The 27,661-nt window shown below is 40.6% G+C and overlaps 1 protein-coding gene across 1 annotated transcript in view; it reads left to right on the plus strand.

The window, feature by feature from the left end:
• Positions 1-2,936: 2,936 nt before the first annotated feature.
• igsf9ba (immunoglobulin superfamily, member 9Ba) overlaps positions 2,937-27,661 on the plus strand; it is a 65,596-nt gene continuing 40,871 nt past the window's right edge. The window contains exons 1-3 of the mRNA XM_044031250.1: positions 2,937-3,372; positions 20,288-20,485; positions 26,496-26,642. Coding sequence (XP_043887185.1) covers positions 3,309-3,372; positions 20,288-20,485; positions 26,496-26,642 — 409 coding nt within the window. The 5' untranslated portion in view covers positions 2,937-3,308. The remainder of the gene's footprint in view (positions 3,373-20,287; positions 20,486-26,495; positions 26,643-27,661) is intronic.

Here is a 27,661-nt window from a genome sequence, read left to right on the forward strand (position 1 = left end):
CAAACTTTGTGAAAAATGTATTTATATGTACAACGAGTGTTAGGGTCATACTGAAGAAAAAAGACGTAAGCTTTCAAGAAAAATGTTGGAACATTATGAGAATAAAGTTGTTGTATTACAATAAGAAACTGAAATATTCCGGAAATTACAAGAAAAATGTTGTAATATTACAAGAAAAAACTTCATATTACGAAAATTACAAGGAAAATGTTGTAATATTACAAGAAAAATTTAATATTATAAGAAAAAACTTAATATTACGAAAATACAGTTGAAACATTACAAGAATGACGCATTATGACAAGAATATCACACTATTACAAAAAGAATAGTCACAATAATACAAAAAATTGCAATTATACAAAAAAGTCGCAATTACACAAAAAAGTCGCAATTATACAGAAAAGTTGCAATATGATGAGAATAAAGTCACACTATTACAAAAAAGTCACAATTATACAAAAAAGTCACAATTATATAAAAAAGTCGCAATATGGCGACAATAAGGTCACACTATTACAAAAAGTCAGAATTATACAAAAAAAATCGCAATGTGACTTTATTCTTGTCGTATTGCAATTGTATTCCCGTCGTATTGTGACTTTATTCTTGTCATACTGCTACTTTATTCTTGTCATACTGCTACTTTATTCTCATTCTCAGCGTATTGCGACTTTGTTTCTAATGCTTTTTCTTTCTTCAGCATGGCCCTAATACTCTGTCGCACATTTAAATAAATGAAATGAGTGAAAATACACAACTCAGTGGTCTTGCATACAAAAATGGAGAAAGTCTCATTTGGGTTTGTTGCCCAGTGAGACTGTGATTTCAGACAAGAGAATGTGACAGACGAGGAGGAGGAGGAGGAGGAGGAGGAGAAGGAGGAGGCAGACACTGTGAGACAGAGACAAAAATCTGCTGAAAATACCCAGATTTAGGAAAAATATGGTGCTCAGACACACACACTCATACACACGCTCACACACACAGACACACACACACACACTCACAGCAACTGTAGATGTGAGGAGTGTGTATTTGGGTGCAACAGCCAGAGGCTCACACGCGTCACCAATCCTCAGTGGGTCATCATGCGTGTAGTAGAAAACACGGGGAGTGTGTGTGTGTGTGTGTGTGTGGTGGAAGCGTGTGTGTGTGTGTGTGTGTGTGTGTGTGTGTGCAGTAGCGGAGCAGCCACATGCTTGTGGCAGTCGAGGAAAAGCAGGCGAATGATGAAGATGAGGATGATGATGAAGGCGGTGGTGTCGCATGTGTTACCACACCCAAGTGTGTGTGTGTGTGTGTGTGTGAGAGAGAGAGAGAGAGCGCTTTAATGTTAGTGACAGCGACATGACAACAGCCAAGGGCTACACACACACACTCACGCACACATTCATTCTTGTACTGTAGTCTCAGTGAGGACACCCATAGACACAATGCATTCTCGTAACCCCTTACGTTACTTTAACTTAAACCATCATAACTAACCAAACACTAATCCTTAACCTCATTCTACCGTTAACCCTAAAACCCAGGTCTTAACTCGCAAACAGCCATTTCAAGGTGTAACAGGAAGTGAGAACCAGACAAAACACTATGTGATATAACTCAAAATGTCCAGGATAGAATACAATAGAATAGATCTCCCCTGACCCTAACCTAATCAAAACTAACCTTACCTTCACTTAAACAAAAACAATCATTTTAAGATGTGACAGAAAGTGAGGACCATCCAAAATGTCCTCACTTCCTCAAAATGTCCTAGCTTCATTTCCTTGCTTCCTCAAAATGTCCTAGCTTCATTTCCTTGCTTCCTCAAAATGTCCTAGCTTCATTTCCGAGCTCTAGCTTCCTCAAAGCTTCATGTCCTTACTTCCTCAAATTGTCCTCACTTCCTGGAAATGCCCTCGCTTGCTCGAGATGTTATTGCTTCTTCAAAATGTCTTCACTTCCTCAAACTGTCCTAGCCTTCTGTCACTCCGTTGGCTTCATGTCCTTACTTGATGTTCTTGCTTCTTCAAAATGTCTTCACTTCCTCAAAATGTCCTTACTTCCTCAAATTGTCCTCGCTTCCTCGAAATGCCCTTGCTTGCTCAAGATGTTCTTGCTTCCTCAACATAACCTAGCTTCATGTCTAAGGTTTATGGAATTATCAGTGATCATTTACATCACAGGGACATGATGTCTGTCCCTGTGATGTGACTGTGTAAACAGATTTAAGTCCTCACAACATGAGTAATACCTGAAACACACACACACACACTGCCAAATCTCTTATTATTATAATTTTATTATTGTTATTATTAAGAATTCACTTTTATAAGACAGACCTGGTGAAGACAAACAGCATCATCATCACATTGAACACTTTTAATGGCGTCATAAAACACAAAACATCAATTAAAAACATGAGTCCTAAACTAAACATCATATAAATGTCTTCATTTCAAATAATAATCCAGTTAGATTAGATCTGTGGAAACGCCCACTACTATCCAGTGGGTTCAAATCACGCAACATTGACTGGAAATAAAAATAAAAATAAGATAACATATAATAAAATAAATCCTGGGAGAGGGGGAAAAAAATGTCGGCGCATGGATGACGAGGAGCGGCGCGCGCGGCTGTGCGGATGAATGGATGACGGTGCACGTGGGGGCCAGTGTTGGGTATTTAAAGATGTGGACACACACACACACATACACACACACACACACACCCCTCTCCACTGCTCTGTCAGTGCGCATGATACTGCGGCTCCACTACTACGGCACGCTCCAACTCACCTTGAATCGACGCACGCGGGATGGCGCGCACACACGCACGGGCCGCGCTCCTCCTGTCACTCCGTTGGAGGGAGGGAGGGAGGGGGGGGGCGCGCACCGATGAGCCAATGCGCGCTCCCACAGCATCCACCCGCAGCCAATCAGATGCGAGCAGGGGCGGACCTGTGGCTCTCAGCCGCACACTTGGTTTCACTATGCGCTCGTAAAAAAAAAAAAAAAAAAGGAAAAAAAGGAAAAAAAAACCGGGCTCCTCCGTCTACTACGAACGCGGCGGTGCAGGTGTCTCTGTCTCTTCGGGAGAGGAGGATGCGGATGGAAGGACGCGGGTGGGAAGAAGACGAAGAAGAAGACGAAGAAGGGATGAGGGGAACCGCCGCCGCGAGGACACAGGGAGACGACAGGATATGAGAAGAGCGGGCGAGAGGCAGAGAGCGAGAGCGAGCGCGCGAGGTGCAAGGTCGAATATGAGAGATTGGTCGAACGGGGCACTTTGCGTGGCGCGAGCTGGTCGGTGATAGTACTATGATTTGGTATGTGGCCACTCTGATAGCAAGTGTGTTCAGCAGCAGAGGAACCGCCGCTCAAGGTGAGTTGAAGTGCACAATGTGCTGCACACGCGCGCACGCACGCGCACGTACACACACGCACGCGCACACACAGAGTAAATGTCTGTCTGCTGCTGCTCTTTGTCATAATATATATATATGTATATGTATGTTCAATTGAATCACATGGCGCGTGAGGCTCTTTCACTCATTCATGTTTCATGTGAAAGTTCACCATCATATATACGTATATATGTATACATACAGTATATATATCTATATGTATATATCCCATTGAATCACATGGAGAGTTTCACTCACTCATACATGTGAAATTTCGCCATCATATATGTATACATGTACACGTACATATGTGTTCATGTATGTACACATACATACGCATATATATGTGTATGTATACGTTTATATATATACATATATCCCATTGAATCACATGGAGAGTTTCACTGCTCACCATCATCCACACACCTGATTTCAGTGGTCAATAATCACCCAATCATTTAAATTAGGTGTGTTGTATCAGAGATTAAATCTCAGATTAAATAATCCACATGTGATAGAAATGCTATAGGGGCGGATATTTTAATCAGCACATTCATCAGCCACTTTTTACATGTTACACATTTTTGTTTTCAGGATCTTGAGAGAAAAAAAATGTTGCTAACTCACTCAAACTTTATTTCTTTTAATCCCCAAATTTTATAGTATTTTATAAATTGTTATTGTTGAAAATTCTGTGATGTAAAATAGTAAATTTCAGTAACTGGTTATTTGTTATCGCTAAAGAGTTTTACTTTATCAGAAGTGGTGATAAATATATTACCCAAATAAATCGGCAGAAAAACCTGTATCGCTCAACGTGTAATGCTGGTGTCCACCATATACAATATTATCATGTATCGCAATATAAAAGTCCGCAATCGTGGAAAATGACCATTGTTGGGACAGAATCGTGAACGGAGAAAATTGTTGAAAGTTGAGTGACTTGAAAATGCTATCCTGCTCGCCAGTGTGGAGTTTGTGTTAATGCCACTAGGGGGAGCCTGGATCTCCGAAGTCTAGGACCCTGTGGTTGATAACAATTCTTATTTTTTTACGATTCCTATTTTTTCCAATTTGAACATTTGCAAAAAATATATGTATCCTAAGTCAAAGACATTTGTTAATTGTGCTCTTAGTAACATTTCTGTAACATTCTAAAAAAATTATTTTTATAAATTTGTAATTTTTCGTAACACTGTAACACATTTTTGCAAAATGTTTGTAATTTAACAGGTTTTTGTAATCTAACATTTCATAAAATTTTGTGGAAATGTAAGTGATACATTTTTATAATGTTACCTTTTGGCGACACAAGTGACATTAATCATACTATTAATAACATTTCTGTAACATTCTAAAAAAATGTATTTTTCAAAATTTGTGAAATTTTTCGCAATGCTGTCACGTTTTTGCAAAATTTTGTTGTGCATTTCGGTAACGTTTTATGTAAATGTTTTAACCGGGAACTTATGTACGATTTTTTGTAAAAAAAAATTAAAAATAGTAGTGTTGTTTTATCGTAACATTAGAAACACTTGTTTATCTTTTTCGAAAATGAGCCCAAAAACCTAAAATCTGTTTACGTTTAAGATTTTTTTGTTGCAATAATATTGTAAATTAAACTAATTTTTTTGAGTCACAAAGTCGTCATATCTTCCCATTCCTGGGACGTCTGTGCAGGGTTCGGACAGATTTTCATGTTTTCTGTATCCCGAAACTCATTTGTGTGATAAAGCGCTGAGTAAATATGAAAACCACGTCCCAGAGCTGAAGCTAAATGTGTTACGATAAATCATCATAAGCATCATGAGTCTTGTTTGAGTTCTCAGGAGAGGGCGGTGACCGTGTCAGCCCCTCAGAACGGAGCGGTAGCTGAATAATGCTTCACGACACAGAATCCACATGCTGAATTTCACATATTCCACATGCGTGTGTGTGTTTTCTTTATGGTGTCGTGCGCGCGTGTGTGTGCGTGTGTGTGTGTGAACCACTGAGCTCACATAAGCTGTAAACCTCGTCTGGTGCCGAGTTAAGACCTGCTTCATAAACTAGTCTTTTTCTGGAGCTGCAAATGGCACAATATCCCTTTTGTTTCATTTTTTTTCATGCCTCTCCTGAGCTCCCTGCATTGACCCATGTACTTACTTAACCTTGCTCTTCCACTTACGTCCAGACGGGGGAGACATGTGCCAAGCTGTCGCCTGGTAACTGATCCCACTGACCCCCCACATACCCAGTCAGAACTGGTCTGCTCCTCCTGTGGGTGAGGATCGGGCAGACTGAAGCCCCCGAGCGCGACGATATGAAAACTTTATCTGCTAATAATGGGAGTGAATAGTGTTTGATTTAGGAACAGGGAGCCTCGCAGTGCTGTTCCTACTTAAAGCACAAATTCTCCATTTTATGACGGCACAGCGGTGGCTCGATATTATCGATTCTGAGGTGTTGTCTGGTATCGGCACTGCAGTGAAGGTGATTTATCTTAGCATTACAGGCTGCGCCAGAGAGTCACAGATCACAACATATTGAAAACGAGAGCCGGTTTACCTCTGGTGACTCAGAATATAATATTTGACTGGAGTCTACGCACAGACACGCAGACACCGGCTTGTTATTTCATCTCTCGTTGCTAAAGACAAGGAAACAACAATCGGTCTGCTTTCTGACAGTGTTTAAAGCAAGTTTTTATGCAACACAATCTGCAGACAGATGTGTGTGAAGTGCAAGATCAATGGAAATACGCTAGAAGATATGCCACAATGTCATAAATGTCTAATGTGTAACATTTAGGAGGGTTTTATTGGCAGAAATTGAATATACTTCCCCCCCGTAAGTGTGTTTGTGTCAGTGTTTAATTGCTTTAAAATGAAAATCATTTTGGTTTTGTAGTCTTTGAATAAGCCTTTCATATGTGTTAACACAAACCAGCTAAAATGCGTTACGTTTTTTTACGCAGAAATGTATTACTCAAACTAAAAAAATTCAGTTTGAACAAATGAGCTGTAACTCGTTGAAATTAATTCAAACGTCACGTTTTTATTCACTTAATGAACAATTTTGCATGTAATAAGGCGTTGGAACGCAAACTCTAAATCCCATGTTCTAAATAAATTTAGAAACGCAAACAAAGAATCACATCTTTACTTGTAGACCGGTTTATTGTATGTTCAAGAGACTGCACAACTGAACAGGTTTTGCTGTGGCTAACAAGCTACGTAGCTTCTTTGGTTGAACTGGGGAATATTTTGTAACGTTTCTGTTTGAAGTTTGCTGTGTTTAGCGTAGCTACGTGACATGCTAAACGATGTTAGCATAATGACAGTAGCATTAGCTTCTTTGCATTTGGTTAAACTGGGGAATATCTCGTTTGAAGTGACTAAAGAAAACCAAAATCTCAGTTTGAAGCAACAGTTGGCGCTTTTCCTCTACTTTAACAAGAATTGGAACATGCTACATCTCCACGTAACCATTAGTGTTATCCACTGTCCTCAGTTTTCCTCTCACCACAACCTGTCTCGGCAGATGGCCACGCATCTTTGAGTCTTTTGGTTCTGTCAGAGAGTTTTTTTCTCTCCACTGATGCCTAATGCTTGCTCATTGTGTGAACTGTTGGTTACCAAACCTTGAGATAATGAATTGAATTGTTATACTAGTGATGCATTCCAGTTGAAGGTGGAAGTCTGAATTTCCTCGTTCCATGTTGGAAGTTTCTACTGGAAAATCTTTATCTGTGGAAATGGAAATGTTGCTGCACTGTGCATAGCTTTGTTATTGACTGGCATTGCTAACATTGGCTAGTTTGAAATACACTATATGGACAAAAGTATTGGTAAAAGTAAATATGCAACTTAATCTTTTCTTTTTTTAAATTTTCATCCTCTAAGACAACAAATTCAAGACAGATTTTCAAGTGCAGACGGACGTGAGTGAAAACAGATGGTTAACGACTAATAATCTCCAAAACAAACAGGAGAAAAGTCGGATTAAGGCTGCGTTATTGGAGAGTTCAGTTGAGCTGTGACTTGGCTCCTGTTTTCATGAGTGGTATTTTTGTAATATTTGCACTTTGCTTAGTGTTTGGCAAAAACAAAAGAACAGTGCGTCCGCAGGTGGATGTAGACATAAAACATAAGTAATGTCCAATTGAAAATTATAATAGATATCATATAGAATATTTTTGTATCAGTAACTCATGTAACTGACTGGATTATATCATATGATATTAATTAATAAGTTTGCCCCGCCACTGTATTTCTTGAAATTTAGTGCTCTGTGATTTATAAACTGTAGAAGTTTTTTTGTTTTTTTTTACAGATAAATTAAAAATAAACATTAAAACACAGATTTATCACACTGTGGGAATTATTTAAGATTATGTTTAATTTTAATGAGCCTGGACTGAAATTCACACCAGTTAGAATTTGGCTGTGAGTGGCTGAAACTGGATTAATTTAAGAATCAACAAGACATCGTAGGGCCCTGTGACCACTAGGGTCACGATGGAACAGCAGCGCCTCCTAGTCCGGGCACTAGAGTCTGGGCACATCCGGTGACGTACTTTCAACCGTAGAAGAAGAACTACTCTTGTTGTAGCTGCTGAGCATATCGGTTGTACAGAGCTTAGCAGCTACAACGAGAGTAGTTCTTCTTCTTCTACGGTTGAAGGTAGTAATATAAAGCAGTACACAGCACCAAACTTCACCTAAAGGAAGGAGCAGTGCCAACAATACGTATATTACAATTTTTACAAACCGTAAAACTGTCTTTGTGTGCTTGCTTTGTCGTTTAGCATTAGCGATAGCCGGCTACAGGCTAAGCTACACACTACGCTCGTGTTTAATTTTCATGTGTGTTTATCATATCGTTAACCACAACGTTATTCAAGCTACAGGCGTCCTGCAGCAGTCTTTGATATGGAGGTGGTTCAGTTTGGAGGTGGTCACAGTGTCTTCTGACTCTGGGTCAGACTCCGGATCAAATACGTAAGGGATTATGGCATTGCTCAATGTTTTGATAACTGCTAGCGGTGCATCCGCCTTTCCAGAGGGGGAGCTGCGGGTCTGAGAGCTGACGTGGCAATTATGTCACTTCCAGGTAACAGGCCAATCACAAGACAGTGGGAAAGCTCTCGTTGGCTGGCCAATCACAAGACAGTCCGTGTTCTGCGTTTGTGGTTTTGGTCTGAAACAGCCTGGCTGACGAGAGTGTCAGTGATGAGACATTTACATCGTCTCGTTTGTAGCGACTAGGACGTTTTTGACCATAAAAACGACTTCATGTTTGTAAGTACACCTCCACATCTCACATATAAGTTAAAGCTCGGGTCTCTCCTACAGAGATAGGGTGAGATGCTCGGCCATCCAGGAGGGACTCGGAGTAGAGCTGCTTCTCCTTAGCGTGAAAAGGAGTCAGTTAAGGGAGTTTGGGCACCTGATAAGGATTCCCCCAAGAACTAGCTGGCACGTCCAACTTGGAGAAGACCTAGGGGCAGACCAAGGACTAGGTGGAGAGATTATATTTCCTCACTGGCCTGGGAGAGCCCCAAGTCAGAGCTGGAAGATGTGGCCCAGGGAAGGGAAAGTCTGGGGCCCCCTGCTAGTGCTGTTACCCTGATCTTGGATAAGCGGTTGACAATGGAAGTTTGGGCACCTGGTAAGGATGCCACAAGGAACTAGGTAGATGTTCCTGGCACGTCCAAGCGGGAGGAGACCAAGGGGCAGACCAAGGACTTGGTGGAGAGATTATATTTCCTCACTGGCCTCGGAGAGTCTGGGGATCCCCAAGGATCGGAGCTGGATGATGTGGCCAGAGAAAGGGAAGTCTGGGGCCCCCTGCTAAAGCTGCTACCCTGATCTTGGATAAGTGGTTGAAGATGGATGGATGATTTAAAGCAATACTAGGTGTTGGTGAGAGTGGATGGTTGTTTGTCTCTTTATGTGTCCCTGTGATGGATTGGCAACCTATCCAGGGTGTACCCCTCCTCCAGTGATCCTCATGTGGAGAATAAAATGGTACAAGATGAGTGCGTGAGTGAGTGAGTGAGTATACACAACCATAGAACAAATTTACCGATTGAACATAAAGTTCTACAGAAAAAGCCAATAAGAGAAATGTAAGACGAAATGCCAACGACATTACAAGCAATGCAATCACATCAGCCAGTGATTTACAGCAGAATAGCTCGAGTATGAATAATCAGTCACAGTAAATGGATGGTCAAAGAAGTTTCCTGGTGCCAAGTGCACATCGGGGGAGGCAGCATATGTTCTGGGAGACTCGAGGTTAGTTCAAGAAAAGCAGTTGTGACTTGGCAACAAATCAAGGTGAAGCAACAGGGACACTGATGACACCGTGGAAGTAATTAAATGTCATTGGCAAGTGTTGAGAAGTGGATGATTTGAAGGACTATTTTTCCATGTGCTGGGACTTTTTCCCCCCTTTTTGCTTTTGTAGCATTTGTTGTTGAGCTGGCTCTTGGCCAGATGGTCTCGATGTGAAATTCCCTGCTTGTGAAATGGCGCCTTGATATTTCACAGGATGCACAGCTCCCTCGTGATCACAGACACTTGTTCTTTTCACTGCTGAGTTTGTTCTGAAGGCACAGATTTATATAGACCTATTTTTGGGCAGAAGGCAGAAGTAGACGTCCGCCCTTATTCTTGTACGAGACTTCCGATTTGGCAGGACAGCAAACTTAACACGGCTTCTAGAAAAATAGGTAGTGTAAGTACAGTCAGGGATAGAGGTGGGCAAGATATGTATCGTCTAAGATAATATCGTGATTGTTGCCTGAACTTATTTTGATTTTATGGCTGTAGAATTGTCCACAGATGTTCAGTGAGTGACTTCTTTCCAAGATAACTTTCACTTTTTTCATATCTGGCAGTTATTCAACCGTTTAGTAATTACAGTACTGAGAAGCTGACGTCGCAAACGTGTGAGGCGCCGGTGAATCCCGACTGTGATTGGACGGTCGCTCCGCGGAAGTCCTGAGGTTCTACTATAAAGCTAAAGGCGTAGGGTCACAGTTTTTGAATTTTCTAGATATAACAACCTGTCTAGGAGTTACAGTAATGAGAAGTACGCATGCCACATTCTTTTTGGCGATGACAGGATAGTCACAGACCACAATAAAAAGTTAAAATAGAATGTACATTATAGGCAGTTACCTGAATATATACAGTATGGGCTCGATATTTACAGTGTAATACTATATTGATTATCACAGTATTGTAATATGATTTGTTTGTCCTGACCCGAATTTACAGTTACAGTGAACATCTTCCATCCCTGCTCTGCTCATTGGTCAAAAGGCACAACATTAATGGTCATTTCCAGCTCTTCACATGTTTACTTACTCTTATTATCATTATTATTTTTTCATGCTGTACTACAATTATGTGCGATCAGCTCAGTAATGAGCTTCAGGCCTGCGCTCAAAGTGTGGAATGGTTGAACTGGGCATGTGCCAATTCCTCCCCCTCCTCCTCCATCCTCCCTTCTCCTCTATCCTCTTCACTCCACTCCTCTCCCCTCAAGTCCCAGTGGAGTCTCCGTTCCCTGCAGCATTCTGGGAATGCCAGTTTTTCAGATCACACACATTTGGCTGGACGCACCGGCTCTCTGAGCTGCTTGATTATCATCCCTCTGAAAACATGTTGTGCTCATTACAAGTAAAATACAGCGTGGTATCGTGCAGATTTTTACACGTCATCATTAGCAAAATCAATCACTGACTCTTTTGATTATCGGGGAATCGTTTTAGTGTTGTATTTCTGATTTTTCAGCTTCTTAAATGTGAGTATTTTCTGTTTTCTTTGCTCCATATAATAAAAAAAGTGGTATCATTTTGGTTTTTGTTAGTATCAACATAGACGTGGAGCCATATCGATGTCGGGCAGCATCAGTTTTTCTAAGTTTCTGTGTTTTTCAATTCTCACTGCTCCGATGTTTATTCGTGAGTGGTGTTCTCTTCATCGTTAGTTCCGACAACCGCTAAAACAGTGGTCAGCAATTAATCTGATCTTAAATTATTTGCTTATCTTCACAAAAAGAAATGTGTATTTCATATCGAGTTCCGAACTTTTATTCTGAAAAAATATGAACTTACAGTTCACATAAACTTAATGTTTGGTCTGAAAATTGAAAAACACTGCTGTTGTCATGGAGTCAGCCAGGTTTGGGGAGTAAATGTCCGTAAAATATGTATTCTCATATGCTCAAAGAAGGAGTAATTCTTAAAATTGAAATGATGCATCCACATTATTGTTAGTTTAAGGCAGCAAAGGTGCCCAAATATTCAGTTGTTTACAAAATGAATTGGCCCTCGGCCACATTTACTTGCTGATCCCTGGACTAAAAGAATGCTACAATGCTTGAATGAGGCTAAAAATCCTGCATGTTTCCGCTTTTACGTCACGTCTGTTGACGGTAACTCGTCGTGATCTCCATCTCGTTTCCTTGAAAAGTACATTTCTAAAAGTTGGCTTGGATTCAGCTGGAAATCACAAGGATATTCGACACACAGTGTGGTGCTCATTATAAAAGAAAATAAAGTGTTTGGCTATTATTAAATAATGAGCAGGTAGCAGCGACACAGTCCTTAGAAAAAAAAGAAAACAATCCTTATTATCATTATTCTTATTACTGCAGGTCTTTTGTAAATGAAGCAAAGATCCTCTGAGACCAATCTTCAATCATCCAGACCCCAAACATGTTTAACTTTAAAAAGGATACATTGGATGAGCCTGACTGTCTTAATTAAGTAATCAATTACAGGTTTATGCATATTTATAGTTTGGCTGAATGCTTTGGCACACAGATAATTCAACTACATGTATGATAAGTGCAGCTGTGACTTGTGCAAGGATGAGTATTTCAAGCAAAAATGCTGTTCAAATATCGGTTTGTAGTAGAGCTGGGCGATACGGGAAAAATATGATCAAGATATACTTAATTTACATCATTTGATATCAATGTGTATTGCAAATAATGATATATGTATTGTGATATAATGATATATATCGCGATATAATGATATACTGTATATCGCGATATAATGATGTATATCCCGAATTATATCCACTTATATCACGATATGTGGATATATAGCTGCACACAGGTTGTTTCTCTGCACACTTATTATTACCTTTTATTTCAGATAATACCTGCTTATTAACGCAAGTAATTATAATTGACTTCTTTAAATGTAATTTTTGTTAATCAATATTTACAGTATTTAGTATATTTCACAAATGTGTTCAATGTATTAGATATGACAATTATCAATGCAACAGCCTTTAAAAGTCATCACAGATACTTTTATCATGACGATATCCAAAATCTAAGAATATGTCTCGCGTCACATAAAATATCCACACAACACAGTTTGAAAATATATACAGCCTAGAAGTACAACAGGCCGCCTGAAGTAATTACCTATGGTCAAGCAGAGGGCCCTGTGAGCACAACATAGCCTTAGATTCACGTTAAATCAGAAAACATCAGAAAAATAAGACACAAAAAAGTAAACATCCTCCAAATTAACAATCGTGACACCAAAACGTATTTCTTGTTCAACACCATACAGTAGATGAAATAGGGAACACATTTGCTCACTCACCTCATAAAAAAGTGAAAATTAAAATATAAAAGAAAATTAAACAGAAGAATTATGACATATTTGTATTGTATTTTTATTTTATATGTTGGAAGATTTGTTGGTTTTTTTTAAATGTATGGTTAATTAGCCAAAACTACTTGCCATGGTTCTGAAAGGAAACCAAAGAAAGAACTCTATTAAAATAAATGCTCCTGGTCTCTCTCTTCTATCGCTACCTCACCTCCCTCTTGTCCATTCTGTCCCCAATCATTTTTCCTTTCACCACAACCTGTCTAGGCAGATGCTGCACATCTTTAAATCAGAGATTTCGTCCTCTGTTTTTTTCTCCCCATTGAGGCCCATTGAGGCTCATTGTGTGACGTTTGAATATTTGTTGATTTTGTAAATATATGGAGAATAATTTGCCAAAACGATTTGACACAGTTCTGAAAAGAAACCTCAGAAAAAACTTATTATATGCCAATTATTAACATACTGATTTTTTTTTTTATTTGGAATAGTGAAAGATTTTCCCAACACATAATAACTAAGTTTAGTGTAATTATTATTTGATGAATTGTTTAAATGCTGGTACATTTACATACATTTTTGTTGCACATTTTAATGACAGATATGTCAACAACAGACAGGAACATAAATCCAGACGAATGCTGCTGCGACTGAGACGTTCAGTCTGAATCTCACTGATGCCGTAATTAAACAGCTGCCATTTAGTGACATAATGTTCGTCATATTAATCAACACTATTTTCATCCGTCCTCCAAAAACCTCTGCAATCAAGACATTTCATGGATCTGAAAGAAACTTTTCAATACTCAATCTGTCGCATCTTTCTTCTGTTTTATTTGGGGGGGAACGTGTCAGAATTTAATCCGCACTAATGTGTGTGTGTGTGTGTGTGTGTGTGTGAGAGAGAGGGAGTCATAGAAACAGGAAGTGAGAGAGTGAGGAAGGTTTTATAGAAGTGAATTATGTTGATTGGAAGTCGGAGCTGATGTTTCTGTAGAAGTCTGAGCAGTTCCATGGAAACCTCTGCCCTTTTTTTTTTTACTGACACAAAATACACAGGCTAGTAATTCATCAGAACATTTGAAGGTATTCGCTTATGTTCCAGCAGAGGGCGCTGTGAGCATACCACAAATCTACTTTGAATGACCTTTAAATGAAGTGCAGCTACTTCCTGTCAAAACAATAGGCCTTGGTTCCTGAAAGTAGCCCTCAGAAATCGCTGAATCAGTGTATCCCTACTTCCGGTTATTGCTCTCAACATGACTGCCAGTCATACCAGGACAACTTCGCTCTCTCATCTACCAAAAATTTGACCAAGTACTTGTGTACTATTCTTAATAATAAGAATTAATAATAATAATATTAATAATAAGAATAGTAAAAGAGGGACCTCACCCAAGTTTTTACAGAGGTGTTTGTCTGTTGGAAAATCGTGAAAACTGAGGTACGGCTGTCTTTGTTTGTTTATCAAGTAACTAGGGTAACAACCCACAAAAACACTAGCGGTGACAGGAAGTAGCCTCACTTTTGCACATGTGTAGAACAAATCTGCTTTCAGAACACCGTCCTCCCTGGTGGACAACCACAACACCAGAGTACCTGAAATATTTCTAGTTCTAGTAAGGGGGGGAAAATCTGCTGACTTACCTGTTAGCTTCGCTACTAGCTTTACTTGAGGAATCAAAAGTCATGATTGACAACCCTACATGACCCGACAGAGTCATGTAGGGTTGTAAGAAAATTTAAATACACTAGAATTATTCTTGACAGTGGTTTTGTTTTGCCAGTTGCCAGTAGCCATGTTGTGTAACATTATTGTTTTTAATTTGAGTTCTTCTTAAAATTGACTATGTTTGTGTGTATTTTATTTTTACATGGTGTTATCATAATTTTATTGGATTTCTTTGCTTGAATGCAGTTGAATGCATCACATGATAATGCCTCAGACTTAATCTTTGGAAAGAGTGACACCCATGTTACTTAGGATTCATTGATCCTGAATCACCCGCCACAATTAAACACTAATCAACACTATTAGCAGTGATATGCCTCCGTGTAATTACCTTGAAACACTTTGGCCAAAACGTTTAAAACTCATGTTTTTCACTGAGCGGCTCTGAAAAATCAGTGAATCATGACTGGACTGAGGAAATACTGTGATTTACAGCTTCTGCCAAAGATGCTCTGTCATGTGCAGCTCTGGCAGCGCAGTGCCGAGCGATGTGGGTTCACCCTCTGTGCCGTTTTTGGCAAGACGGGCCGATTTCACACATCCTCTCTCTCTCTCTTTCTCTCTGTCCTTGCTTTGTGTTTGAGCAGGTGTCAGCACATCTATTCCATCCCTGACTGAGCATTGCTTGCCTGAAAGGGAGGGACATTTTCTATTAAAGTGAGCTTAATAATGAAGAGGCCAAGTCTATCTTGAATTGTCCCTGAACCAAAGTAAAAAGCAGGAGTCACTGAGGTCGTTGTTTCCACTCAGGTCAGCGGGTTGAACCCGGTTCCTCTGGTCAAAAACCAGCTTAATCGTGGCCTGACCTGTTTGAACCTGGTTTTCATCAGTTTAAACCTGGGATTACACAGATTTGTGACCAGTGGGAAAGTGTTTGATTATAATTCACAATCTTGTCAATGCTCATGGCTTTTTTTATCGGCTTCCTTTACATTCGGCATCTGAATATTGATAAAAACCTGGAAAAATTGACAGTCCCAATCTGTAATTTAAACACACTGTTGTTTATTCTATTGTAGTCCAGTTGTTATTTATATTGAATTTTACAGACCCAGGTTAACACTGATAGATGTACGCACACACTCACACACAGAGACTATTCTCTTGCGTGACCTTCAGCACACACAGTCTGGCATTCAATTACTGCCCTGTCAGTATCCCGTCCAGCCCAGTGGCTGCACGTCCTTGAGCCTCCGTCCAGTCTATATTCCATTACATCCTCCACATTGTGAGCTCTGTCTGGCATGACGCGGGTCTCGTGTCCTCACTACGGCTGTCACTTTATCCAGAAAATCAAGTCTGAACGAATATTACGCCACACATACCGGGAAATTCCCTCCGCCTGCATAAACGGTTTGGGGAAAAATATCTCAGTATTGCTGTGCTACAGATTTAAAACATGACATGGCTCACTAATATCAACTTGCTAACTTATTAACTGATACTAACTTATATTATCTATGATAAAATAAGACCTCAAAGACGGTTTAAACTGGCAAATAATTAAAAATAGAACAGTTAAATTGCAGCAATGGGTTTAAACTAACTAAAACCTGTTTAAACCAGTTACAATGATGTTTAAACTTGGATTTAGTCAGTTCCGAAATTGCACAGTTTCGAAATTGCTAAGCTAGCAGGTGAGTCAGCAGATTTGTTCCATTTCGTTTTTCAACTGTTTCTTTATCTATTTTAAATTTTTATTTTGAACGAATGAGCGAACGATACACGGATTCTTGTCGTTCTTCTTCATTGCCATGATTCAAAAATATGTCTTGCATGTGTTTCAACAATGTCTCACTTGGGTCACGTAACACGTTTAGTAGCTGCAGTGAGTAATTCTCCTCCTCGCTCATATGCTGGATCAAATTTGAGCATGAGGTAAATATTAGATTTTAGTGTTTCTTGGTGAAAATATTGCACTGTTTTTTTTTTTACTTTTAAAGGAGAGACATTTAAAAACACTGCTTGTTTAAAAGTGTCTCTCATTGAGCTCCACACTACAGTTTTTCATATACAGTATTTCCTGGATGTTGTTCAGTGTGTCATTGAGGCTCATTACTGTCAAAACACTTTCTCCAGCTCAGCTCTGCCTGATTATCAAAGCCCCAAACTGCAGCGAGAATCTATTTAGTGTACAAATCTGTGATCATCGCTCGCTTGGGGTGAAGTGCTGGAAAAGAGCCATTTTCTGTAATTCGATGCAACTTTAAAAGAAAAAAAACAAAAGGAGAGTTGAAATCTGATGCAGATGTAACCTCACATGCCCCTGCACTGCTGCTGCTGCTGCAGCGATTGTTTTGGCGGTGAGGACAGGTTTATGTCAGACTGATGTCTCTCATTGGTTCATGATGGTTGTTCAGGGTTCCCGCAGATCGTTGAAAATCGCCATAAATACACATGTGTTCTTGAAATCCTGTGTGTGAATTTGAAAAAAAAAAAATTCAAGGACCTTGAAAGTTTTTGAAAATTGCCCTAAATGGAAATGGGTTATTTAAATCGTTGAAAGTGTGTGAATTTAAAAACAGAATTTCAAGGACCTTGAAAGTTTTTGAAAATCACCTTAATAGACATTGGTCCTTGAAAGTGCTTGAATTTTGTGCAAGAGAGAAGTGAAGTTAGTAAAATATTTAGGTAAATGTCTCCTTTGTTTGTTATGATGACACCTACTGTTTCGTTTTTTGCGAGAAAATAATTCTTGGAAATTAATCTTTACAAAATGAAGAAGTTTTGCACATGTAAACATATATGAATTCAAAATTTGAGATATTTTAAGACCATTTAAAGACCAAATTAAAGGGTCATTTGTCAAACCTTGGGCAGGTTAATCGATAATGAAGATAATCATTCGCTAACCTGCTGTGACTTTGCCCGTTCGACCGGCAACGGCGAGTTATTGCTTTTCATACATGACCAACCTGTCATTGTGATGATTTATCTGACAGGTGACTGAACTGTTACTCGTCAGGGTTTCACGATCGCCGCGGTAAATCCGTTCTGTGTCGAGGACAGATTCATAAAACATATTGGTCTCCTGGATTTATTAGCTGCTTGATTTCTGCCTCTGTGTATTTTCTTTTGGGGGGGAGGAGGATTTCCACTTAAGTTGAATTGAAGTTATCGGTGCCAAAGCAATCTTGTGTTGCTGTCTTTTCTTAACTGTATTGATCTCTGTGCATCTACAAAAGCTTCAGTATGGACCTCATTTTTTATCTCGTCTGTATCTTTCTCCCTTAAATAAACCCTCATAGTAACTGCTACACCAAAAACGGAAATTCAAAGGAGTGACAGAGAATGTGCTGATTTAAACCGGAGTGTTATTAGCTGTAGCATTGCATAGCATATTGCATTGACACAAATCTTTAAGCTCTGGAAACAGAACGTGCTCCCCTCGACATCAGGATCCAAAAATAAAGTCGTTGAGAAACCAGAGCTGCTAAAACTCCAGTAACCTGAACTGTTTGCAGCGAAAATAATAGTTTTACCACATGAAGAGAGTGAGTCTGCGCTTCATGTCAAGTGAAAACAAACAAACCTCCCTGTCGTTTTCCTTCTGTCTGTACTGTGAATATCAAGCTACATTCAGCAAAGAGTTAGCTTATCGTAAAGCCAACCTCTTTTTACCCTTTGTTTCTGGTTCTTGTGCTAAGCGGAGCTAATAACTTCTAGCTTGGAAAGCAAATTCTGGATTCAGTTATGAGATTTTATTAAGTTATTTTTTTTACAATTTTCTTCAAAATAATTTGTTGTCTTTGCCACAAAGCTAGCAGTGCTGTTGACTGTTTTACCACATGAGGAGTGTGAGTCAGGGCTTAATTTCAAGACTATTTATTCAAAACAAACAAACCTGTCTGTCATTTTCATTCTGTCTGTACTGTGAATATCAAGCTACATTCAGCAAAGAGTAAGTTTATCGTGAAAAGCTCACCTCTTTTCACCCTTGTTGCTCTTGTGCTAGGCTAGGTTAGCTTAGACAGCACATTTTTAATTCAGTTATGAGGTTTTATTGAGTTTTTTTTTTATTTTAATTTTCTACAAAATAATTTGGGGTCTTTGCCACAACGCTAGCAGTGCTGTTGACTGTTTTACTACATGAAGAGAGCCGGGGCTTCATGTAGAAAGGCTGCTTTTTACCTTCTTACTAAGGTGTAACCTGATGTGAACCAAAGATTTACTTGAAAACATGTAATATGATTAAATCTGCTCTGTTTCAGTCCAAGATCTGCGCTGGTTGAAAAGAATTAAGTGGATTAACTGTGTCACGGATTAAACCGGTGAACACAATCACTCATTGATCGTGCGTATGGCCTTCGGGGATGGTTGTTTTTTTGTTTTTTTTGTATTTCTTTATGGGTGAACGTATATTTTTTATTTTTTAGTTCAGCGTGCACACTTGAAAAGTCCTGGCGCGTGCACTCATGAAATTTCCATTTCACACAACAGTGATGGTGGCGGAACATGAAGCAGACGGTAACGTGGACGGTGCCAGCGTGGACTGTTTGTTCCTTGTAAAGAAATTTTCCCCTGATAATGCAAATGATTCTGCTAATGAAAGCACCACGTTATTCAGCTGGCGTTTCTCCGGAGTGAGAAGTGAAACGTCAGCATGTCTCTTGATCCCTGAAGTGATTTTCCCCCTGGGCAGGGTCGGGTGGGGATGCGGGCGGTCAGGGGTGCGTGGACGGTCGGCGCTGCCCGCTCCGATTGCTGGAGATGCAGGTTCAATGAGAGCGGGGGTGGCAGCTGGAGAAAATCCATTTCCGGAGTGAGCGTTCTGCTGAGGCAGGTATGCCGACCTTTCAGTCATCTGATAGGTCAACACACGGCAGAGTGCCTGGACATTTATGGCTAAACGCCAGGCCTGGTGAGGCTCATAGTAAAGCTCATTTGAGCAACGGCCAGCCATGATCAATGGGAGGCTTTGGCAGCTCATTTGTAGTAACAGTGTGGCTCAGCCACAAGAAAACTCACCAGCAGATAGAGGCGACAGATGATGGTGGAGAGGAGTGAGGAAAGCTGATGAAAAGCATGTGTGTGGTGGCAATTCAGTGTTTACTGCGAGCTTGTTGTGGTCCATGAGTGCTCAGGGCTCCTTAACCCTTCAGTTACCAATCCTGTGTTTGCCGAAATTATCTTAGGGAAAAAAGGCCTGATTAAGGGTCAGTTCGGGTTTGTGGACGTGTGGTTGTGTGAGGCATTTGCTGTTTGAGTGGCGACGTTTTCATCATCCAACGTGTGGACAGAAAGAAAAAAAACACTCCCTGGGCTTTGGTGTGTGAGATTGGAAACTTCAGTTTCCGGTCAGAAAATGCTGCCTACAATTAGAAAAAAGACATATTCTTAAGATGTCATAGACTGAAGCTGATGTAGGTTGATATTTGACATTAAGTGGCTGTTTCCAAAGCTGGTTCACGAAGGTCCGCTGACGCCAATTTGTTGTAAAATGGCGAAAATGTGCCTTTTTTTGAACGTTTTTTTCCTTTATGCTTTATTTGCAAATTCTTCATCCTCCTCCTTCTTCTTCCTCTCTCAGGTGCCCACGCAGTGAGAGACGAGCCCCGGTTTGTGACGGCGCGCGCCGGAGAGAGCGTGATCCTGGGGTGTGACGTGTCCCCTCCCCTGGACGGCCAGCAGCCCCCCTATGTGGTGGAGTGGTTCAAGTTCGGAGTGCCTATTCCCTTCTTCATCAACTACCGCTTCTACCCTCCTCATGTGGATCCAAAGTACACTGGTAAGAAACAGGAAAACACTGTGGTTTCCCTTTTGTGTCCCGTGATGGTACTGCAGGTAGACTGCGGATATTTGAAAAGCAAACAATTAGAACATTAGGCTTCAAATAATCCTCGAATACTTTGGACTTTTGTGCAATTTTTGCAGGCCATGCCTTTATGGGCCCCTCCCACCACTACAGAGTAACCCATGCTTCACTTTTATTGATAAAAATATAAAAGGTTATAGGTTATAGGTTGCACTAATTATAGTTTTGGTTAATTACTGCAAACCAGTGTCACATGCAGAGTTTTTGTGTAATATTAGAAGGCAGTGAAAAGTGGCTCAGTATTCAGCACTAAGTGTGGATTTACTTTACTTTACTTTTACGCTAATTAAAGAAAATGTTTTTTTAAAACTTTTTCAACTTAAAAATAAAACCAAATAACATAAGATATCTAAATATATCTGTGTTAAAATGTTTTAATTCTCCACACGAAGCAGCCTCGTAGTTTTTCTCTGGCTGTATGTACATTGTCCGGTCCATTTTTCTTTCTGTGATGTGCTGCACAGACTCTGTAGAGTCTGTGCTGCATCATCACTGCCGTGTGCAGGGAAGCATGTATGTGCAGTGCAGTCATAAATTGCTGAGACACAGTTATTTCTCTTTGTGCACTTACTGTAGACGCAGCAGACGTTTCTGCTCTGCCCTCAACCGCCGTGTTAGAACAGAACAAAGTGCAGCTCAATAAAACGCCGCAGTTTTTCACTCTCTCTGTGTCTCTTTACTGTAAAGGCTTCAGCGAACTGCACCGGGGCTTTATTTACACCTAAATCCCACGAAGCGCCCGTAACATTCTGAGTATCAACACATTTTGGAGCATTGTGCTGAAATGACAGGCCATTTTTTTCCAGTGGAAGAGGATTGGGAGGAACAGAAAATGTTCAGTTTTCAGCCTGGAATCTTGAATAGTGAGGTCAAACTTTAAAGAAAAACCCTAGCTTTGCGGGTTCCTGAGACTTCACTTCATATTTCTACATTTTCATCCACTGGATCCAGAAAACTTGGTGGATCTGTGTAAAACTTCACCTTCTTTTAGCTATTACCGTCTTACATAAACAAGACAAAATTCATCTTGATCTGTTAAGATGCCGCTGAGATGTGCACATCTGAACCATGTGACATTCAAATTACCACAAAGTCCACGATACATAAATTTCTGATCAAATCTGATAATTTATGACAGGTTTTTTCCGTGCCCACGGGTCCTTGAAATCCTTGTAAATGTTTCAAGGCCATTGAAAGGTCTTGAAAATCGTCCCTAAATAAACATGGGTCATGGAAAGTGCTTGAATTTTGTGCGAGTTGGTATTTAGGTAAATGTCTTCACTGCTTGATGTATGTAGACCAGGCCTGCAAATGTGGAGTCATAATTTCTCACCGCGTTGTGGACACTGTCCAAAATCCAAGATCTCTGTCTCACCAAAGAAAATGACAAAGGCTGACTTTGACCAAGATCCCAAAAAGGACAATCACTTGTCCAGATGCAGAGCGTGCTGCAAATCAATAAAAGTGGACGCCATCATGGACAAAGACAAGCTCTTACAAGTCGCGCCTCCCATCTTAAGTTGTGTCAGCACATTCGGTCCTTGAATTTGAGGGAATTGTTCCTGGAAAGTCCTTGAATTTGATGTCAACAAAGGTGTGGGAACCCTGATTTTTTTCTGACGCAATCAAGGGGTACTCATGACAAAAATACTCCGCTTGATCTGTCAAAAACATACAGGAAGTTGCTAAAAGAAGGACAAACCTACAGATAAACCCACACAGATGACAACATAAACTCCTTCAGGGATTTAATAAAACGAGAATCCAAGCCAAAATCTCAACGCTCACCTTTCGTCAAATGTTCGTAAAAACTAATGATGCCAAATACATTTTTAACAGAAGCTATACTTTGAAAGAATCCAAATTTGTGCCCCGAAAAGAAGCTGCAATCCAAATTCGGTCTCTCTGATGTTTGAGCTAAAAACAGGCTAAAAAAAACGCCCACTATTAATGCGACAATAAATGGCTTAAGGAACAACATGTCCAGTGTTCATTAAAAGGCCTACAGTTTATTCATTTTGATACACGATTCGAATATTTTCATTCACATCCACCGTCTTAATTCTCTGCTAAATGAGAAATGGTAGGAGAAGGTTGTTTTGGTTTAAATACTGTGTGCATGCAGCCTCTTCTCACAGACTAAAATCTGTGCTGGATGGTGTTGCCAGTTTGTCCTGCAGCTTTATGGAAATGATAACATTTACATTTTTTTTTTCTGGCCCATCCATTTAAAACTGCATTCAATATTGCAGATGTGCAGGCTGTAGAAATTTTAGTGTTACATTCTCCCGCTGAGGGGAAAACTGTTGGAAAACGTCATATAATGTCATATTTTTTTATGAGATTATTTTCCTACGTGTACACGAGAAGGTGTTGTGTTGTTGTTGTGTCTCTGTGTTGGCAGTTACAGCCAGAGAAGGCGTAGTTGTGATGTTTCCAGGTAGTTCATCTTGTTTTTCTGCAGGTGATATCTGAGAAATACCATGAAAAGAATTCTGCAACTTAAATACAAGCGTTCGGGCTGAAATCGAATTTTGCTGGTTAAGGTTTAGAAAGTCAAGGTCTCTGATGTCATAGAACATGTTTTTTATTAACGTCTTTTAGCTTTGGGTTTCAGGGTGTTGAACGTGAAAATGTTTGAGATTATGTACAAAGTCAATGCACAGGTGCAAGTAGACGAGCATTTGGTGCAGGTTGTGTCGCGTGTGTACGGAGCAAATTAAGTCAAATGAACTCTGAAAACGGGTAAGCTTGGAAATCTAATGAGCTCGAAACATGGATGAGCTGGGACCACGAGTGAACTGGGAATGTGGATGAGCGCGGAAATAAATGAACTCTGAAAACGACTGAACTCTGAACACGACTGAACTCTGAAAACGACTGAACTCTGAACACGATTGAACTCGGAACACGGTTGTACTGCGACTGCAAATGTACTCAGAACACGGAGAACCCGGATTATGAGTGCCCTCGGAAAAACTAATGAGCATGGGAAATGAATGACCTCGGAATGTGGATGGACGTGGAAAACGAATGACCTCTGAAAAAGAATGGACTGTAAATGAAAGAACTTGGAATGCGGATGAACGTGGCAAACAAATGACCTGTGAAAACGTCTAAACTTGGAACGCGGTTGAACTCTGACTGCAAATTTACTCAGAACACAGATGAGCTCGGACCATGAGTGGACTGTGTAAGTGTTCTCCTGACGTGGATACAGCAGTGTTAATTATATTGACGAATGTGGACTAAAGCTCGGGAGATCTTTTGCCCCATTTTACCCACAATTCACAGAGTCCACATCAGTCAGCACGAGTTGGGGACAGTCGGCATGGCCAGAAATCTGTTACTGTGTGAGCGTAACAGACCCGACCCGGACCTCAGTTGCAGTCAATCAGACACGTTTGAATTTTTTGGACACCATTGGGTAGTGTGGACTGATTACCGACCCAAAACATGCTGCCACCAACCAATGAAAAAGAGTAAGTGGGACACAGGAAGAAGACTACAGGAAGTAGCGGGATTATCAAAACAGCAATGGCGTTTAATGCACTTCAGTTGGTTTGACAATTCATGTCGTCAGTGATCCCCAGTTTTCCAGTCGTCTTTTTTCAAAATCGCTAACGACTGTGAAAGTTGTGTAGTGTGTCCCCTGCTAAGGGCTGATCCACACCCTTCACTCCGCCGCCCACCACGCTCAGCACTCCAATGTCCAGACAAGAGTCAGAACAGACTTTTAAAGACATTTTACTGCAAGACTGCAGTCAACGCTGTTCTCTCTCCGCTCTATAGATTTTCCGCTAACAAAAAAAATAAAACATCAGTGTTCCACCCCAATGATGGCAGCGTTCCCAGAGTTCGAGGGGTATCTATCGTTTGCATTTCTACCCAGTGCTGCTAGAGCAATTCGGCGCCCCTCCCCCTCAACATCAATATATCAGCCTGACAGTCAGTCTGCAGTAACAGGACACAGTGCTTACACTACAGCTACACATCAAAGTTGGGGGAGAAAAAAAAAAAGGAAACGCTTCAGACGAGTCGTCAGACGGAGCAGCAGCGAGATGGAGGCTCGAAGACGGACAGCTTAGCAGCGGAAGATTTCCTCAACTACCTCTCTCTTCCCTTTGCGGTTTCATCCTTTCAGAATTCCAATTTATCCTCAGCCTTGAAGAAAAAAACGGGGAAGGTTTTTTATGAGAAATAGATGGTTCCTGTGTGAAGTAGAGCTGGTCTGGCTTTGCAGTCTCCACACACACACACACACACACCAAAATGCTTCATTTTAATTTAGATTGGCTTCTGGATAGTTTGATGCATAAATACTGAAACTTCCAAGCCATAAGGTTCATTTATAGCCAAGCTGCAGCCACAGCTGTTACTTTAGCACAGAGAGGAAGCTAAACAAGGAGAAGCTCCTGTCCGTTTTCTGTCATAATATGCATGTATTTTCATATATTGATCAGCTTCACGCGCTGTGGTGTGCCCCGCCTTTCCGGAGGTAGAAGATGAAGGAAGATATCAGTTTTAGATCCATCCATTTTCTACAGCAGGGTCACGGGGGGTGCTGTGCCAATCTCAGTTGACATAGAGCGATAGGCTTGGTACACCCTGGACAATTCACCAGTCCATCGCAGGGCCACACATAAAGACAAACGACCCTTTGACCATTCATTCTCACACCTTAGAGTGTCCAATATACCTAATCCCCATATTGCATGTTTTTGGACTGTGGGAAGAAGCTGGAGAACCCGGAGAAAACCCACGCACACACGGGGAAAACATGCAAACTCCATGCTGAAAGGCCCGTGTTCCAACCGGGGCTTGAATCCGGGTCTTCTTGCTGCAAAGGCAAGAGCACTAACCACTACACCAATTTTCTGGCCTGCCAATCAACTCATGTTTTGCAAATATCCAGCACAGGCGCTAACCAGTTAAATCACATTTAGCGTGTAGCTTTAACACTCATCACCAAAAAACTGCACTCTCGGACAAGGTTGTTGGTGCCAATCCCAGCTGACATAGGGCAAAAGGCGGGGTCACACCCTGGACAACATGACAGTGGCCACATAGAGACTAACAATTTCCAATTTGCCTAATCCCTGGTTGTGTATAGTATTGCTTTAGATGATCCGTCGATCCACCGTTAACCGCTTATCCAAGATCGGTGTTGCAGCTTTAACAGGGTGCCCCAGACTTCCATTTCTCTGGCCACATCTTCCAGCTCTGATCCCCAAGTCTGTTTTTGGACTGTGGGAGGAACCAAGTGGAAACAACAATGGTGCACATCACTTTAGCAGCATTAGCGTCTCTTGTCTCTGAAGGTTCTCATTGACATGAAGAAAGAAATAACTATATTTGAAATTATAATTTAATAGTTATTGGTGGGCCACAGGAAATCAATTGGGGGGTCCGTGTTTGGCCCATGTGCCGCAAGTTTGGGACCTCTGGTCTGAGCAAAATTCATAGTATGGCTCATCTTTTTGGGCCAGTAACATGTAGATATAATATAATATTTATACGTTTCTAAGGAAGAATACTAGAGCCATGCTACAGAATGCCGAGCAGGTCACATCTTACTTCAAAGGTGTTTCCTTCCATTGGCTGATCATGTTATTGGAGGTCAGAGGTCAGATTTAGTGATTGCCAGACCTGCAGATCTTCAACACAGAGCTACATGACTCATTACATTCTTGTTGTTTATAAGTGATTTAAATTTGACAATAAGGCCTGACATTATATCACTCATGGACACCATGTGGACAAAATTAAACGAGTTATCGTGACATAAAATCAATGTCTAAAAAATGACAGACCGATCTGTGCTACAAGAACAATCGAGGATTTGGAGAATGGTGACACAACATGTATTTGTCCTGAATTTCAGGGATAAAAATAGAATTATTGTGTGTGTGTGTGTGCGCAGGTCGAGCCTCCCTGCACGGGAAAGCCTCCCTGCAGATCGACCCGGTGCGCTCCGAGGACCAGGGCTGGTACGAGTGCCGGGTCCTGATGCTGGAGCAACAGTACGACACCTTCCACAACGGCAGCTGGGTGCACCTCACCGTCAACGGTGAGTCATCGCATCACACGCACACACACACGTGTACATGTTCACACACACACACACATATACGCTGCTGAACCGGGGAATTACGCACTGTGTGGTCTGTGGGCGCGAACGCGGGGAAAGAAAAGTCAAATCCTGCGTCACACGTTAAAGCTGCACATATACTTATCACAGTGTGTGTATTCTCTCTGAGTGAAAAGCACAAGGTCAGTCAGTCCTTTGTCGTCACACTGTGTATTCAGTCTTCAGTGAAAGGCTCTCAAGGTTTTATTTTAATTTTTTTTTAATTACAAAATGTTGCAAATATTAAAAATATATGCATTAAAAAACAATGTCACAAATCTACTGAACAAAAAACTAAACATACAGTACCAAAAAACTATTATAAATATTGTAATTTTGCAAAAACTAATGTGTCTGTATCTTTACAAATAATTACGTGACAATAAAGTCACAAACAATGTTGTTAAGTTGTATAAAAATATGTTACTAACATTACGAACAAATAAATTGTGTGATCTAAAAATCTTACGTAAAGACGCTTTGTCACAAAAAACTTCTTTTTCTTATACTTTAGGGTAAAAAACTGAACAATTGACCTGGAATTGACTGGAAAGATTGAGGCTCCCCCTAGTGGCTCTTCAAAATAAAACACTAGCGAGTTAAAGAGTCACTGTCAAATCACAAATTGTGAAATATTAACGATTTTCCTCATTTATGATTATCTTGATAATGTAAATCCACTGATAGCAACCTAAAGCGCTCCGGTAGCTGACGTCACACAACCGAATTAGCGCCCCCCTCTGGCAGGAAACAACGCTGTTTACCTCTATAGATGTACTGTATGTACTCGTCAACACATGACACAGAATGCCGCAGAACTCGTCTCTTCTCCGGCTGTTTTCATCATAAAAATGAAGATGGTCAAGACAGTTGTAGTCAGGCTAACATGCTAACAGGCTAATGGGAGACCTTAAAAATACACGATATTATCAAGAATGGGCTCCGGATGCTACGTGACT

The sequence above is a fragment of the Solea senegalensis genome, linkage group LG8 (genome assembly GCF_019176455.1).
Source record: "Solea senegalensis isolate Sse05_10M linkage group LG8, IFAPA_SoseM_1, whole genome shotgun sequence".
Taxonomy (NCBI): Eukaryota; Metazoa; Chordata; class Actinopteri; order Pleuronectiformes; family Soleidae; genus Solea; species Solea senegalensis.